This window comes from Carlito syrichta, unplaced genomic scaffold, assembly GCF_000164805.1.
Source record: "Carlito syrichta isolate Samal-C Ts95f unplaced genomic scaffold, Tarsius_syrichta-2.0.1 Scaffold297640, whole genome shotgun sequence".
NCBI lineage: Eukaryota > Metazoa > Chordata > Mammalia > Primates > Tarsiidae > Carlito > Carlito syrichta.
In genome coordinates this window covers 29,409-48,225 of record NW_007241736.1, presented here as the reverse complement: position 1 = coordinate 48,225, position 18,817 = coordinate 29,409, and the positions used below count along the sequence as shown (strand labels likewise).

Here is an 18,817-nt window from a genome sequence, read left to right as displayed (position 1 = left end):
TATACTAACAGAGAGTTGAGAAAAACTATAGGGTACTGGGAAAAGTCCAAGAACCCATGATGAATAAACCATGATGAATAAACCTGAGTTTTGGTATTTTCTCTGCCAGTTTAACACTGACCTCAGGTAAATTCCCTAGCCTTCCCAAGCCAGTCATTAACTCAGTTGTGGAATGAACAATCTAGGCAAATAATCTCTAAGGCCATTTCCAGTTCAACTGTCTAGGATTCTAAAACTATCCTTTGATATTTAATAGAAGATTTCATTTTTACATACTCCCAATGGAAATAAAATTGTATGCTTTACATTTTTTGAGGGAGTGATGACCATTTGTTCTTTTGACCTTTTTTTGGTTGAGTTGAGATGTAACCAATTGCTTAAAAATATGAACTTGGGGCCAGGCATGGTGGTTCATGCCTATAATCCCAGCACTTTGGGGGCTGAGGTGAGTGGATTGCCTGAGTCCAGGGGTTCGAGACCAGCCTGGACAACTTAGTGAGACCTCGTTTTTAATCAAAAATAAGCCAGGTGTGGTAGCACATGTTTGTAGTTCCAGTTACTTGGAAGGATCACTTAAGTTCAGCATATCGAGGCTGTGGTAGCTGTGAGTGTGCCACTGCACTCCAACCTGGGTGACAGAGTGACACTCCAACTCAAAAAAAAAAAAAAAAAAAAAAAAAAAAAAATATATATATATATATGAACTTAGGAGGGATATAAACATTCAGACCGTAGCAACTACTTACCTTATGGTAATTCATTTATGTAGGATATTTTCACTTATGTTACTTATCTAATGTGCAAACCAACATTGAACCAACTTTGCTAATTCTGAGATATTATGACTGTGAAAGCATTGAAAAGCATATGAATAAACATTCTTAAAGTGAATCCATAATAATGAGCTGCTAACACCAAAATATAGTATTTCCTGAAGTCAATGTAGGAAAAGTTTATCTCCATAGGCCCTTTTCTCCAAAAACAAAAAAAAGGAATTTACAAACCCAAAATATCTAATGGTGTCTGCTTTTTATTGAATGAACTTTCTAATGCCTGCAAAAACCAATAGCAACTTCTATTTCACAAGTATGTTTGGAAATAAAGCTTTCATAATGCTGTTGTAAATGTTTGAAAATGTAAATTTCATTGAAAATATTTTAAACATAATACCTTCATAAATTGTTGCTTTGCCATGCATTCTCTTTGGACAGCTTTATAAAAAGCTTGATACCCATGTGATCTTGGTTGGTATGGAAATCTGGACTGACCAAGATAAGATACAGATAACCCCAAATGCAAGTATCACCTTGGAAAATTTTTCTAAATGGAGGGGGAGTGTCCTCTCAAGGAGAAAGCATCATGATATCGCTCAGTTAATCACGTAAGTATAGATTTTTCTCTTTGCACACTATGTGATGAGTGCCTAGAAGCTTTTCCAAACTTTGATAAGGCAAAGTGTACACATGGAGGATTAGAAGTTTAAAAAGTACTTCACTTAGAGCATATGTTGAGTATGCTTTTATTTTGGATCAAAGCATATTTTCTTTAAGAAAATATAATAATTTAGCAAAGATTCGTAAGAAGTTTGTTTTCATTGGGTATATAAGAGGAAGATCAAATTTAGATAATGGAAAGATCAATATTGATTTATTGTATAAAAAGAACTGATTGGCTTTAAGCTCTAGTTAGGAGAAATCTAAGATAGAAAGACAATTAATATTATATTCTAACTTCACACCTCCACTCTTTCGCTTAAGTGATCAATTAAAAACAATAGGGGAAATAAAATCAATGACTGCAGATTACATAAGCCTTGGGCATATGTCTCAAAAGAAATCATGGAAATGCTGCTGGATAACTGAATAGTATCCAGTTGGAATCAGAAGGAAACAACAAAAATTGGTTTGAAGTTACTAGAGAGTTCACTATCTAACAAAAATTATGTCATGGGAAATCAGTGAACTATGTACCATCAACATTATTGAATATTTCTATGCTGGTCATCTCTTACTGCATAACAAAATTTCTGAACTGAAGTTCAAAATTTCTGAACTGAAAATAAGATGTCTTCACTTATATGTATGGTTGGAGTAGTGGGTAGTTGTTGATGTCTTTATAAATATATCCTTTTATGTGCCTAATTTGGACTTCCTCCAGTGGATGTCTCAGGATAGTTGGACTTTTTGTTTTTTTGAGTTGGAGTCTCACTCTGTCGCCCAGACTGGAGTGCAGTGGCCGCTCCCGGCCACCGCAGCCTTAACCTGCTGGGCTCCGGCGATCCTTCCACCTCAGCCTTCTGAGTAGCCGGAATTACAGGCATGCACTACCACGCCTGGCTGATTTTTTGATTTATTGTAGAGATGAGGTCTTGTTGCCCAGGTGGGTCTCGAACCTGCGGGCTCAGGCAATCCACTCACCTCAGCCTCCCAAAGGCAGGGGATTACAGGCTGAGCCACCGAGCCCGGCTAGGATAGTTGGACTTCTTAAAGGTGACTATCTTTTCTCAAAATAAGTACTTCCAGAGGCCCAGAAGAAAGCATACAAGTTTCTTATGACCTAATGTCAAAAGTTTCATAGTGTCACTACTGGTATATTATCTTAGTCAAGGACCAGCTGTAGGGCCAGCCCAGAGTCAAGGAGAAGGCACTACTCAGACTGTGAACACTGTAAGGTTGGCTTATTGGTGGGTCATCCCAGGGAAATAGCTGACATAATTTGGAAAGATGAGCTCTAGACTCAGAGATACACACTGGACTGAGCTTATTCTTTGTAGAGAGATGTAGTGATTTGGGTCTCACAGCTAGTAAGTAGTAAGGGACTTATTTGAACTCTTACCTGACTGGTTCTAGAGCCAGTCAAATTGTTGTACATTCTCATATTGCAGTAATTGATGGAAAGATAAAATCATAGACAAGATGACAAATGTAGTGGTGAAAAAATGGCGATACAATGTTGACAACAGATTTATTGAAAAGGCCAGCAAAAAAAAAAAAAAAAGATAAAGTCACAAATTAAATATGATGGCAGGAAATATTTGTCCTTCCAGTTATAAATTGAAACTGCCTACCAAACTACCAAAAAAAACATATTCTTAGATATAATCAGATAGGAAAATTAGAGTCCAAATATACTCTACTCAGCAAAAAGAGAAATCAAAATAGATACCTCCAGAATGGGAAAAGATGCTATTTTTCATAAATGAACCAGTAGTAAAACTGAAACTACACAAATGTAAAAGTGAGTATAAAGAACTTCACAATATAATTTTAAGAGAATTAAAATGTCATGAATCTTCAAAGTATGCAGAATGCAAAATATAATTTTAAAATAAATATCTGAAAGCTGAACAAAGAGATAGACCTTGTAGAGAATGGAAAGTGGGAGGAAGTTCCTAATTTTCTCATTTTGCATGGCAGAATGCTATTCTTTGTTCCTGGAGTTGTTTTGTGGAAAAAATACTGGTTCAATTTTTTTATATTAATACATCTACTAGGGGAATTAAAAACTCAGTGCTTACTCTACAAAGTTCTATAGACAAACAAGGATGAAGATCTTGTACAGATATCAAAGAAGAAAAACAAAGAAAGGAATTATTAAAAATTAATAGAGAAAAGAAAAACAAAACACCAAAGGTAAAATTATTAAAGACAAATAGCATCTATGTGTGTAAGAACAAACGGTTCAAATCACTCTTTAATAAGACAAATATTAGAATATCATAAACACCAAGTAGGACAAATGCTTTCAAATGAACCCAAACCCTAAGCCTACTGTAGCTAAAAGAGTGCTAAAGTAAAACAAAATTAAAGTATATAAAAATATATGAAGAAAACATAAAACAAAGCGTATGTGGCCATACTAATATCAAAACAAGATATATATATATATAGAGAGAGAGATTAATTAGAAAAAAAAACCCTTTTTCTTGACAAGAGATACATCTCACAATATAAAATATAATCATGAATGATAGATATGCATTATTAAATATGTTCACATGTAGGTACTTGAAAAATACCTCATGGAAATTTAAAAACTGAAGGAAAAATTTAAGAATGATAGTTCACAATATGTACTTTATTGCTAACCATTTAGAGTTTTGAACGAATTGTCTATAGATAATAGACCTTAGAATCATCATTCATTATATCGATTTATTCTTTTCTTGTAGAGCAAAAGAATTTTCTGGATCCACTGTGGGACTTGCTTTTACATCTACAATGTGCTTGCCTTATCATTCTGTTGGTATTATCCAGGTCTGTTTGAAGATAAACTGCTAGTTTATAATTTACATTGGTCAAATGATTTTGCTTTTCTGAATCTATGGAAAAGATCATTTTAATTTTTCTCCTTTAATCTGTTGACATGCTAATAACATTGATTGAATTTCAAATGCTGAACTAGTTTTGCTTTAAAGGATAAACCTAATATAGTCATAATTTATTATCTTTTTAGCAGATGTCTTGATTCAACTTGAAAATATATAGTCTTTTCACCTATATTTATGAGTAGTATTAGTCTGTAGTATTCTTTTCCTGTAATACGTGTCTTAGGTTTTATTATCATGGTAAATTTAGCCACATAAAATAAGTTGATATAAGTTATCACCTCTTTGATTTCCTGGAATATTGGAGTAGTCTTGGTATTATTTTCTCATAAAATGTATAATACAATTCACCAGTAAAACTGTATTTTTAGCTACAAATTTATTCAATTCACATGAGAAGTGATAGTTCACATCTTTACAGAAAGCTGTCTATTTAAGTTGACACAAATTTGTTGATGATGTCCTGTATCTTTTCAATATCTGTAGAATTTATAGTGATATTCCTTCTTTAAATATTCAAGACAAGAGCAAAAGTTAATAAAATTGAAAGTAGAAAAACCATAGAGAGTACCAATTAAATCAAAAGCTCTTTCTTCAAGAAGATTGAGAACATTGATAAACCGCTAACCAAACTGCCCAGGGCAATAGGACATACAACATTAATAACACGAATTAAAGGAGGAACACATGAAGTAAAACCTTATAGGATTGAAAGAAGAAATAGAAAAATTCATAATTATACTTGAGTACTTCAATATTATCTCTTGCCATTAGGATTGTAAAAAACCCAAGGAACACTATAAATTAATTTGACATCATTGGCAATTATAACACACACCATTCAATAACAGCAGAAGACACATTCTTTTCAAGTTTATATGGAGCCTTGGCCAAAAACAAACCTTAAAATCATTAAAAATATTGAACTTCTACAAAGTATATTGCAGAACGTAACAGTATTGAACAAAAAGTCAACAATGAAAATTATGACAACACATTTGTATGTAAGACTATAAGTCAAAGAAGAGATGAAAAGAGAAATTAGAAGATACTTTGAACTGAAGAAAACTGAAAACACATATCTTCAAATACCTTGGATGCAGCTAAAGCAAAGCATGGTGGAACATTTGTAACAGTATTAAAGTAGAACAAAATAGAAGCAGAATAAGCACAATGAAGGAAATAGTCAAGACAAGAGCAAAAATCAATAAAATTGAGAGCAGAAAAACCATACAGAGCCTCAATGAAATCAAAAGTTCTTTCTTCAAGAAGATTGAGAACACTGATAAACCATAACCCAACTGTCCAGTGCAATAGGACACACAACATTAATAACACGAATTAAAGAAGGAATACACATCAGCAAAACATTTCCCTCTGCAACTTTTTTCCGTCGGAGAAGTAAACAAACAAAAAGTCGCTCAAGGAGAGATTCAGTGAATGGGGGGGGTGGGACTCATGCCATTTTTGGCCACAGACTGCTGAACATTGCGTGGTGTGACCAGGTGTGTTCATAAATCACCCATCACGAAATGGGCAAACACGTTGAGAGAATCTCCAAAAAAATTTCACTGAAACCAAATGCATCCTCTCACAACAATGCTAGCTGGCAAACTGATGTTGATGGGTTCCTAGAACATCTACCTAGAGAGGAAAGCCTGTACTACAAAGGGTTTACCCTCCCCCAAAAAATAACTTCATTATTTTTGAATCTTGTGTATTTTCACAGACTCTTTGGGTGTCCTGTAACCCCGAGTTGCTTATGAGTTCCGGGAAGGTTATAATTATTTAAGTTTTTCTTCCTTAAAGAAAGCAAGAATAAGGTTCTTTCCAGGTTTCCAATTCTAGGTAGAAATGGAACTATGTTTTTAGTGGACATCTTATGAGTCTAGGTTTGTGATAGGCTTTAAGGATATACAGAAGAAGCAAAACATATTTTCAAACTTGAAAGAGCTTGCCCATAAAATTGGAAGAGAAACTGGCCTATTTAAAGCAATAATTCCAAAGTATAATAGTAAATAGCTTAGTGCTACATTATGCAATTAAAAACTGTGATAGGAATCCATAAGAGTGAATTGTTGATAAAGATTAATATGTTCAGGAAAAGTTGTATTAAGATGAGACTCAAACAGTAGATAGGATTTAGAGCCAGGTGCGGTGGCTCACGCCTGTAATCACAGCACTTTGGGAGGCTGAGGCTAGAGGATTGCCCGAGTCCAGGGGTTCGAGACCAGCCTGGGCAACGTAACGAGACCTCATCTCTACAATAAATCAAAAAATTAGCTGGGTGTGGTGGCACATGCCCGTGGTTCCAGCTACTTGGAAGGCTGAGATGGAAGGATCACTTGAGCCCAGCAGGTCAAGGCTGTGGTGGCCTTAAGCGTGCCACTGTACTCCAGCCTGGGCGTCAGAGTGAGATTCTGAATTCTGAGTGAGACACTGACTTTTTGGGGAAAAAAAAATGGATTTAGATCGGGGGAAGACAGAATTGAAGTCATTCAAGGTGAAGAATCCATTCAAGTTAGAAAAAATAATTATTTAAAGGAAGAAACCAGCCCGCCTCCAGGGCGAGGAAGTGCAGAGCCAGGAAGAGTTACTGCGGCTGCCACTACCTTGTCTCTGCACCCCACATCTCCAAGGATCCCTGATGCCAAGGCCGCTCTGGTCATCGAGGAAGAGTAGGGTTTAATCCCCTGCTGAGCCAAAGGCTCACGCTCTTCTGGTCTCCCCCACCAGCTCCACCTGAAGAAATGAGTGGTGGATTGGCTCCAATTAAGGGTACGGTTTTTGTATCTAACTTGCCCTTTCCCCTAACAAACAATGACTTACACCGGATATTTTCCAAGTATGGCAACGTTGTAAAGGTAACTATAATGAAAGATAAAGATACCAGGAAAAGTAAAATCACATTTATTTTATTTTTGGATAAAGACTGCACAAAAGTGTACCGGGGCAACGAACAACAGTTATTTGGTAGAATGATGAAAGCAAGATTTGCTGTTGATGACGGAAGAGCAGCTGAGTTCATCCAAAAGCGAAAACTACTTTGATAAATCTAAGTGTTATTAATGTGGGGAAAGTAGACACTGAAGGTACGCCTGTCCTAAAAGTATGCTCAGAGAACCTAAAAAGTGGAAATTCAGTTCAGGGGGGTCCCTCAACATCAGATGACTCAAGATGCCCAAGGATAAAGGAAAGCACATATTTCAGTGATGGAGAAGAACTGAGTGATTAAAATGAATATTTATTATGTAAATATTAAAATAAATCTTGAGGTACCAAATTCAGTTGGGGACTGAATTTTGGGGATTACTTTTAGAATTTGAGCATAAGAACCCCTTCATGGCAAATCATTTTTTACAATAAAATAGTTTATAGGAATTTTTTTTAAAAATAAAAGAAGAAAACTTCAATGGAAAGGAACTCCAAATAAAGCAACCTAAAAAGCTGAAAAGCTTCCAAACACATTTTCATGTTTCTTGAGCTTTTTGGTTAGCAATTTTTCCCCACTTAGAGAGCTCCATATTGCTGTCCAGCAAGGTGTACCACGTTCATCTCAAAAGAATGAATGGACATTTTGAGTGTAGTTATTAGCTTCTCATCTTACACAGCTACTGCTTGTTTGCCACTCTTGTACTGTTCCTCGTAGATCTTTACATTTGGTTCTTTAAGATGAAGCAGATAGGCAATCAGATTTTTGTAGGTAGATGTCCCTGGCAGACCCTTGTCTTCCCAATAGGAAATCATAAGCAGCAGTGATTCTTTTGCATTGTTTTATTGCTCCTGAATAACTTGGAGCCACCTCAAATCAGTAACAATCTGATGAGAGAGTTGGCTGTCAGCTGGGCTTCATGTAGCAGGACAAATATTTAATTACCTGATGTCTAGTCTTTGCAGTGATAGAATTGAGAAAGATACCAATAATGCTAAAGAGCTAGGTTAACAAACAATTATAGATCCCTAGCTAAAGAGCTAGGTTAACAAACAATTATAGATCTATAACAATTATAGATCCCTACTGGTCAAACACATTAGAGACTTCTAAAATTAATTTAGAAGTATTGAAAGGCCAGCCCAAGGGAAGGTAGATGGATCAGTTAAAAAAAGGGGCGGGGGAAGTGGGATTAACGGTAGTCAATATCTGTCTGGGGACGGGGAGACACCCCTTATCAACAAGGGTGCCCGAATGATGCATATTTGTATACCTAACCCTTAACTGTACCCCACAATTTTAAAATAAAAAATATGTTTTTTAAAAGGGGGGTTTCTTATTCCTTATCATTGTTTAAAAACTTTTGACATTATCTTTCATTGCAGAAGACAAGAACATTTATCCTCTTTATAGGAACCTATTCACCAGAACAAAGGGGAGACAATATATTCTGTGATAGGCATTCAGTATCAAAGGGGTGTGTATATGTGTGAGTGAGTGAGTGAGAGAGACAGAAAGAGAGAGAAGGGTAAGAAGACTGAAGCTAAATCAATTTTTTTATTTTACTGGACAATGTGAAGAATCTTTAATTATAAAAACACATACTCTGAATTATAATTCCATTCAAAAACCAAATCTGTTTCCTCATTCTTACCCCTAGGACCACAGTGACAATCTTCTTAGAGTTGCAGGAACACTGGCCCATGAAATGGGCCACAATTTTGGAATGTTTCATGACTCTTATGTTTGCAAGTGTCCTTCTACAATATGTGTGATGGATAGAGCTCTGAGGTGAGGTCTGGGAATATGTCATGCATCTCTGGTTTTGATCCACTCTGGCTATACTACTTCTTTTTAAAAATTATTTTATTTTATTTTTAAAATGTGGGGTACTTACGTGGTCATCACACAGGTAAAGTGTGGGTACCCTTATTGATGTTATGTGCCCCCCTCCCCCTGGCAGTGTCCCAATACTGCCAATCCCTTTCTTATAGTATTATGATAAATGTTCAAGGTCCACTTATGAGTAAATAAGAAGATGCTCTACAAAGTCAAATCTTTGTTTCTATGCTACTTCCTTAGGTCAGTTTCAACATGTACAAATTTTTGAATTATTGAATGAATGTATATCTCTGCCAAGCCTCCATACCCTTAACTATATGGAATAATTGCCATGATCTAAGACATAGTTTAAACATATTGTCTCTCTGCTGTTGGGGCAACTCATAATTTTATTCCCATCTTATCTACACAATATTTGGTTCAAGAAAATAATTCGTATTTTTTATGAGTTCAGAATGTGTGGTATTAGAGAAAGAGCTCTCGTAGAAAAACCTAATTAAAGAAGAAACTTCTCCACAAGTGGTTGGAGATAGTCTGTGAAATGATATCACATATTCCTGCCTCGCCTTAGGCAAAATTTCCAGGCAATCTTATATTTAAAAATCTCACAATCTCTTTTATATATTCATTTCCTCTTTTCTATTCATGGAATTCATTCTATAAACTCTATTCATTTCCTCTTTTCTGTTTTCATTTTCATTTCATTCTTTTAGCCCACTCAAGTTACGGCTACTCTCCCAAGGTCCTTTACAAAACAGTTTATGGATGCATGGCAGTTACTTAGTTGATGTCATCTCTCCCCAATATTACTGCAGTTTTAAACCTCATCTTTATTTGTGAGATGAAGAGATTTCATCAGTAGGAATTTCTCTGAAGGAAAGCGAATTCTTAGACATGTAAATAAATATGACTTTGCACCCTTTAGAACTTTGCAACCTGAAAATGATCTACCCCGCTAAATAAGATCACTTAGATAAGTCAGAGGAATTTTTGTTTTATTACTAGTGGCCTGGATGCCACACTTTGAGATATGGCCATATATTCTCATTAAACTAGAGATATTTGTGTCCACCCAAGTGGGTTAATTCGGGCCTACAAATGAGCTTATGAATTAGCAGTCAGTCGGTGAATTGGGTTTGATCTTTTGGGACAGGTTGTGGGTGTAATTGTGCTCAATGTCAGATATTGTTCACTATGTGAAAAGCATTAACTGTATTCCATTTTTCCTTTCCTTATCTTCACAGCTTCTATATACCCACAGACTTCAGTTCCTGCAGCCGTAGCAGCTATGACAAGTTCTTTGAAGATAAATTATCAAATTGCCTCTTTAATGTTCCACTGCCTAAAGATATCATATCCACCCCAATCTGTGGGAACTATTTGCTAGAAATAGGAGAGGAATGTGACTGTGGTACTCCTGAGGTAACACCAAGCACTTTCTAAATTAATCTGGTTGCTTTTCAGTTAGTACAAAGACACCTTATAAAATAATATATGGCCTACTATAAAATTGTAGGTGCTTTGTATTTTTTGATATGTTCATGTGTAAGTATTGCCAAGCCAGTCTTTCTGACAAAGAACCGTGCACAATCTAATAGTCCTTGATAATTAATTTATCTCTCAGGGTTTCCTCTCTCTCTCCCTACCACCCCTCCCTACCACATTGTTTTTAAAATACCACTCACCACTTTGGGCTTTGTGTTCCTATCCTTCCCTTTCTAGCTGAAATGTTTCACATTTCTACCTATTGAGCATTACTTTAGACATAGTACTGAGATCGTGCTCAGAGAGTGTAAATGTTTCACATTTCTACCTATTGAGCATTACTTTAGACACAGTACTGAGATCGTGCTCAGAGAGTGTAAACAGCTTGTTTGCCCAAGGTCATCGAGCTGGTAAACTAAAGAGCAAGACCCGGACTCAGCTCTGTTTTTCAGAGTCCCAGCACCACCCAGCCCAGGAATCTGGTGCACCTCCTTAGCTTCAGGATTCGGAAGTTATTACCTTAGAAGTGCCTGCCCCGACCCTACTCACAGGGCAGCTGGAATTCTGGATGAGACCTTTGCCTCTATCTTATTAACACTTAATATGAGTAATACATCATGCCTTCAGGGTATCTGCTTACAGTAACTTTGAAATAAAATTACAAATTTATTCGTTCTATGAGAAAGCGTAATCTGTCCCAGTTGAGGATTATCTCTGAACCAAATCATTTTAACCCTGAAATGTTGTAACTCTAAAACTATCACTCACCTGTAGATCTTTACAGCTACAGTGAGAGTTTCTCCAGGGGCTTGTGTAGATGGGTTTCTGATTTCTCAGAAACAAAGCAGCGAGACCAAGACAAAGTATATTGCTTCAAGCAGAGTTGAATTGCTTGTCAAAGTTAAATAAATAACTATATCTTTAGCTTTTCAGTACATACTCTAGAGACTGAATTTATTGCTAGATAAGTACAAAGTTGATGAGCTGAGCTAATTATGTCTTATAACTGTTTTGATAAATTTTATTGTAAACACTATACTTTTTATTTATTTGTTTTAAATAGATATTTTCTTAGTGTTATTATTGGTATTTGGAAGATATAGAAAAGACCTTCAAACTAAAAAACAAAACGGATCTAAGTGGAATTCAGATAAACCACAAACCACCAGTTGCTCTAAAATTTTTCTAATGTTTTGTTTTCTTTTGTTTCTGTAAAAATCACTTTCAGACTCTACTAAAGTAATGTCTGTGTGATGAATATATTCTATTACAAATGATGCTGAAGTAAGACCAAAAAGTAATCTGGTATTTGGATTTGTTTCTGATATTTTTAGGAATGTACCAACATTTGCTGTGAGGCTAAAACATGTAAACTCAAAGCCATTTATCAATGTGCGTCAGGAGTTTGCTGTGAAAAATGCCAAGTAAGTTTATTTTATTCTATTTTAATAATTATGATTATTTTTCTTAACACCCAATGAAATAGAAAAAGTGATATTTTTTCTATAAAACAATATAGCAACATTTATGAAGCACTGACTGAGTTCTTCACATACATGACTGATTTAACCTTTCCATGACCCTACAAGGTAGTTATTATCATCTCATTTTGCTTTTGAGGGAATGGAGGTTCAGAGCATACAATGTTCAAAATAACTTGGCCACTATCTGTGACAGCCTAGATGAACCTGGAGAACATGATACTAAGTGAAATGAGCCAGACACAGAAGGACAAATGCTTATACTGATCTCACTTATATGTGGAATCTAAAAAGAAAAAATGAATACGTAGACAGAGAGAGGAGACTGGTGCTAACCAGGAGTGGGGAGGTGGGAGAAATGGGAAAATACTGGTCAAAAGGTACAAAGCTACAGTTATAGAAGATGAATAAGGTTAGAGATCTCATGTACAACATGATGACTATAGGTAATAAAACGGTGTTGTATATTATAAATTGACTAAAAGTATAGATTTCACAAGCTCTCACCACGTACAGGATGTCAGGAGACAGCTATGTTTATTTGTTTGACTATGCATATGTATATCAAAATAGTATGTATGCCCTAAATACAATACAATAAAAATTTTAAAAATAGCATGGCCACTCTTTAGTGGGCAAACCCCAAATACAACCAGCTTCCAAGCCAATGCTATTTACTCCTGCCTGTCGCTTCTTTTGATGCTACATGGCCTTCTTGGACCAAATGTCATAACATTGGTTGTATCTCCTTTAATGAAATGTTTGGTAAAAAAGTTTTTATTCTGAATAGTGGGGAGGAGCCCCTATCTTCAACCTTTGAATCCACCGCACGGTGATATTTCTTGAAACAAAGCATGTCGTTTTCTCCGTGGGACTTTTTCTCTGTGGAGCATTTTCTCTGTGGGGTTTGATGTTTTACTTTCTGTTGTTGAGTGTCACTTTATATTGTGATCGTTTGTGTGTGTGTTTGTCACTTTATTTGGATGGCCTCCTAAGGGCAGGAGATGGATTCATCTTCACCTAGTACAGACTTTCATGCATTTTAAATGCTCAATAGCTGTGTGCAGAATGAATGTGTAGAGAGCACATCAAGTTCTAGGTAATATTTGGTATAATTTTTTTTTTTTTGAGTTGGAGTCTCACTCTGTTGCCTAGGCTGGAGGGCAGTGGCACACTCACAGCCACTCCAGCATCAACCTGCTGGGCTCTGACATCTGTTCACCTCAGCTTCTAAGTAGCTGGAATTATAGGTGTGTGCTACCATGCCTGGCTAATTTTTTATTTATTGTAGAAACGAGGTCTCACCAAGTTGCCTGGGCTGGTCTTGAACCCGAGGGCCCAGGCAATTCACGTGCCCTGGTCTCCCACAGTGCTGGGATTGCCGGCTGAGCCATCGAACCTGGCCTGGTAAAATTTTTTTAATGTCAGAGGGAGAAGGAATAAATAGAAGCCGAAAGGAAGTAAATTTGAGAACTTAAGTAACAGTCAACAAGTGCTATTTGTTAGAGACCATGGGAGATTAAAAATTCAGTCTATTACTGTTTACTTCCTTAGAGCAATGATATAAACATGAAAATCTAACACATTATGAGATGCTCATGCTGATAGTATAATGATATATAATACTTTCCACATACATTCTCAGTTAATTTCCACAATACCCTTGTAAAAGTAAATGTTAGATGAAAAAATGTTTATCAGATTAAATCCATTCTCTAAGGTTATGCACCCAGCTACTGGCAGAGCCAAGATTCAAATTCATGTCACCTGAATCTGAATTCAGGGTTCTTTCCCAGCACATGAAGAAAATAGGAGCAGCAATTGATATGAAGTGGTCAGAGGAGCCTTCATAGAAAAAGAAGCTTTCAACTGGCTTGGAAAAAAAAGAATAGATTTTAGATTTCGATTTAGACAAAAAGGGGAAGAGTTTTCAAATGAGGACACAAAAAGAGCAAAAACATGAAAGAAGGTACAAGCATGGTTTATGTGACAACTGTCAAGGAAACTTGTCTATCTGGACAATGGAGGTTGAATTTGGAAGGTTTCATGTGCTTCCATTGAAATTTGGATTTGATCCTGTCACTGGTAGAAAGATATTGAAAGGTTTTTGATGCAATGAGAAAATGTGGCTCATGTCAGCCAGGGAAAGACATGCTTCCTCAGATTCTCAGGAATGGCAGACTTTGTTTTAATAAGATTTGTCTAAGGAAATAAGAGCAAGATTTACAGTAATAGTTTATGTTGGAGTTAACAGATCAAATGGATATTTGGTTATTCCTTCCTCATGGTAAATCATTCCATAAGAAGAAATGAATTGAAAAGAAATATCTGAACATACAATAAAAAGAATTAAGGACTAGGAAACTTGAGGCCTGGGAAAGTCTCAGAGTATGTTAATCTGGTGCTTATAAACTTATCTTCTTTAATACAGAAGATTCACTTCACCAGTAAATCTCCGAAGTTGCAGATTAAATCTCCTTGAAATTTCTGACAAAGATTCATTCAACAACAGGAGAGAGAACTTCCTTCTATGCATCTAAGTTGTCGTTTGGTTTTCTTTTATACTTTTCTACATTGTATTTCTTGAGTGTGCTGCAAAATCAGAAATAATGATTACTTAAAGACTTGGGGCATTGGCCAACATCAGCAGAAGTGATACAAAAATTATGACTTTAATTATACAATGCAAGTGTAAATTTGAGAAAAATGATCCCTGCAACGACCATGCCCGAAAAGGCCAAATGAAAATATAACTTGTGTTAATTTGAGATATTATGATAAGGCGGATAGAAAAATACTTTTCTCTATATCACTCTCTTTCTACAGTTTAAAAAGGCTGGGATGGTGTGCAGACCAGCGAAAGATGAGTGTGACCTGCCTGAAATGTGTGATGGGAAATCTAGTAACTGTCCTGATGACAGATTTCAAGTCAATGGCTTCCCTTGCAGGAATGGGAAGGGCTACTGCTTGATGGGAGCATGTCCCACATTGCAGGAGCAGTGCACTGACCTGTGGGGACCAGGTAGGAGGACAACCTCTTTCTCAATGCACATGCAAACAGAATAATAATTTTGGATGACAATGTTTAATCTTGGCCAAAGGAGCATTCGGTCCTAGTCTTCTTAGAAATCTCTTACTCAAAATCATGGATAAATTCATTATAATACTTATGATTGGTTTCAAAGTTGCTAGATTTAGCAAATAAAAATAAGACTGCCCCAGCTAAGTTTTAATTTCAGATTAGCAACAAATTTTTTTTTTTTGCATCAATATGTCCCATGCAATCTTTGAAGTATATTTATACTAAAATTTGTGTGTGTGTGTATCTGAAATTCAAATTAAACTGGGTGTCCTTTATTTTATCTAGCAACCCTAGGTTTCTTCTCAGACAAGTAAACCCTTAATCACTCTCTCTCTTTCTCTCTCTCTTTTTCAGTCTCTCCCCTTCTGCCGCCCCTGTGGGGTGTGTGTGTGTGTGTGTGTGTGTGTGTGTGTGTGTGTGTGTGTGTGTGTGTACAGTGGCAGGAGTTTTGGAGGATAGGTAAGGAGCAAGGAAAAGAGGAAAAGAGAAAAGGAGGGTTCTAGAAACGCAGAACAACTGCAATGAAGGAAAGGGTAAGCTCTTAAATGGTAACTTTGCCCACATCACCAAAATTTTGGATACCATATTCACTGGTTCTATCATAAAGAAAACTTGAAAAACAAAGGCATCATTTAACGATATCCGAAATCTTTAATATTTTACATTGCATTAAATAACTTGATTAGAAAAACAATTTTAGATCATATAAATGCTCTCACTTATATGTGGAATCTAAAAAAGTTGAACTCATAGGAGTATAAAGTGGAATGATGGTTACTAGGGAATCAGGAGGAGAAGTTGGAGAGTCAAAGGTTACAAAATTTCAGCTAAAAAAAACACACAATTATTTGGACTTCCTGGGTATGATCTATATTGTGTACATGTATTTCATTGTCATACCTTTTCATACTACTGTTTTGAATTCCTGCTTAAATAGCTGACGGAATATTTATTAAAATAGAGAAAATCTACATTTTCCTAAAATATGCAGAAAAAGCTGTTACCTTTCAGCAACTTTTTATAATTCCTGAAAATACACCTAAGCCAAGATTGAGGAAAGCAACACAAATCTGTGACTCACAATTCATACTAAAAAAAAAAAAAAAGAAACATGAGAAATAAATGGACAAGGTCCTAGGAAAAAATCACTCAATAAAACCCTTTGTGCTCTGCAAGGGTGAACCGAGACACCCTTTGAGGAGCAATGCTCAATACCATTAGTACGTCAAGAAGTTCACTGATGTGTTGGAACAAGGCCTCGGCAATCTTGCCTCCACTTCCAGCAGATGGAGATGCTAAATTAAAGGTAGAAACAAAAGCATCTTTGCTTGTTAAAGACCCATGCTCTCTTGGCTAACTTCAGTATATGGAAAAAAAAATAGGGGAAATAAAATCTTTAGAATAGAGGTGAAGCTCTGAGTATCTCCTTTATTATCTTGTAATAAATATTAACTGCAGTCAATATTAACAGCTACCTTCTTTTGCCTGACTCTGTGATTCTTTTTCTCTTTAAGTCTGTCGGCTTCCAAGTACAGGGACCCTATCTATCTTCTTCACACTTATATCTCCAGTGCCTCCTAGCACAGTGCTTGACTTTAGTAAATGTTCAAAAGCATCTATTCAATTTACATTGAGAGAATTTATCTGCTACTGAAATGTGGAAGACCTTTGAAGTCACCTATCTAAAGGCAACTATTATAGAAGGCCATACAAATAGATTTGCCTAAATAAAATTCCAAATTTTGCAATTTATAAGGGATCACACAATTATTTTAAATTAATCTGAAAAGTTTGAAAATTCTTATAACTTTCTAAGTAATAAAATTCACTCTTTTTATTATCAAATCATTCCTACAAATCACTGGAATTCCAAGTATTAAAAATAAGGCCAGGACAGAAGCAGGCAATTCATCATGAAAAAGAAATACAGTCATTCAAAAAAAATTAAAATCATTTTAACTCACTAACAATATAAGAAATATGTATGAAAACAAGTAAATCTTCTGCATTTGTCAGTAGGAAGAAGTTTGTTACAGATGTTAGTGCTTTTTGACAGTGAGGATGTGACAAAACACTTAGCTTCATACACTGAATAACATAATATTTACAGAGGAAATTTGGGAAAATGTATACTCAACCTAAAAAATTGTTTAGTACTCTGCCCTAGCAGTTGTACCCAGAAATATTTATTTGCAAGAATTTTTCAACTAGTTTTTTAAAATGATCATGAATAATTGGAAAATATCTAAACATCCAAGAAAAAAAATATGAGTTAAATTAAAGTATATTAACTCAATGCACTCATAGGCTCATTTAATATTTAATGCCTAAGGAAAAAGGGACATACTATTAGTTGGGAAAAAATAAGTTATGAAACTGCACAATACCAGGTATATGAATGATACATTCTGCAGTACTAGAAGCAGTAATTATAAGGCAATAATTATGAAGGTTGGGATTAGAAATATGATGCTTTTCCCTGAATATTTATATTCAATTATTCTTGTTTCAGTGTAGATTATTTAGTATAAGAAGAAACTAATAAAAGCTACAAATAATCAAAAATACGGTAACAAAACTCACTTTATCGTCTTGAGCACTGAAATATAAAATTCATTTAAAATGGTTTGAGTTTACAGATCATTATAATAGGTTTAAACATTTTTCTTGAAAATAACGTGATATCATCACAAGTTTGTGCTTATTTTAACTTTGTTGTTTGTCTAAGACTGAATTCAAAATTCCCAAGTGTTTATGACAGAGTTGATTATTGATCTTTAAGAGGGGCAGCGTAGCACAGAGAAGCAGCGTAGGTGTTTGACTCAGATAGAACTAGGTGTGAAGGTGGCTTTTCATCTCTCTATGAGACGTAATATGATTGTTTTTCCTTATTAACAAATTGATAATGACAATAAATGTAGCAAATATTTGTCAACCAGGTACTACTTCTCAGTGGCTCACGTATATTATTATTATTATTATTATTTTAATAATCAATATTTTTTATTATGATGTTGTGGAGTACAGTTAAGGGTTAGGTATACAAATACGTTTCATTCAGGCACCCTATTGATAAGAGGTGCTTCCCCATCCCCAGACAGATATTTGCTACCATTAATCCCATCTCCCCCCCATAGTTTCCCACTACTGTCAACAGTCATATGAAGAAATATTCAACCTCACTAATCATCAGGGAGATGCAAATCAAAACCACACTGAGATACCACCTAACTCCAGTCAGAATGGCAATTATCAACAACTCAAAAAATAACAGCTGCTGGAGAGGGTGTGGAGAAAAGGGAACACTTCTACACTGTTGGTGGGAGTGTAAACTAGTGCAACCTCTGTGGAAAGCAGTGTGGCGATTCCTAAAAGCTTTAAACGTATATTATTAATTTATTTAATCTTCACAAAAATCCTGTGAAGTAGGTACGTACTATATATTATATGTACACACACATAGGTATATATATATCTCATATATATCATATATATCTCATATATATAGCTTTTATATATATATATATATATAGACTCATAAAAAAATTAACTTTTCAAAGATTGAGCCCCTCAGCCGGGCTTGGTGGCTCAGCCTGTAATCTCGCGCCTTTGGGAGGCTGAGGTGAGTGGATTGCCTGAGCCCGCGGGTTCGAGACCCGCCTGGGCAG

General features: G+C 35.6%; 1 protein-coding gene and 1 pseudogene across 1 annotated transcript in view; both read left to right on the top strand.

The window, feature by feature from the left end:
• LOC103256906 (disintegrin and metalloproteinase domain-containing protein 28-like) overlaps positions 1-18,817 on the top strand; it is a gene marked incomplete at its 3' end in the record, with an annotated part of 64,270 nt that overhangs the window by 37,222 nt on the left and 8,231 nt on the right. The window contains exons 9-14 of the mRNA XM_008054677.1: positions 1,212-1,381; positions 4,172-4,256; positions 8,920-9,050; positions 10,346-10,523; positions 11,921-12,010; positions 14,894-15,089. Coding sequence (XP_008052868.1) covers positions 1,212-1,381; positions 4,172-4,256; positions 8,920-9,050; positions 10,346-10,523; positions 11,921-12,010; positions 14,894-15,089 — 850 coding nt within the window. The remainder of the gene's footprint in view (positions 1-1,211; positions 1,382-4,171; positions 4,257-8,919; positions 9,051-10,345; positions 10,524-11,920; positions 12,011-14,893; positions 15,090-18,817) is intronic.
• LOC110595360 lies at positions 7,078-7,562 on the top strand (annotated as a pseudogene).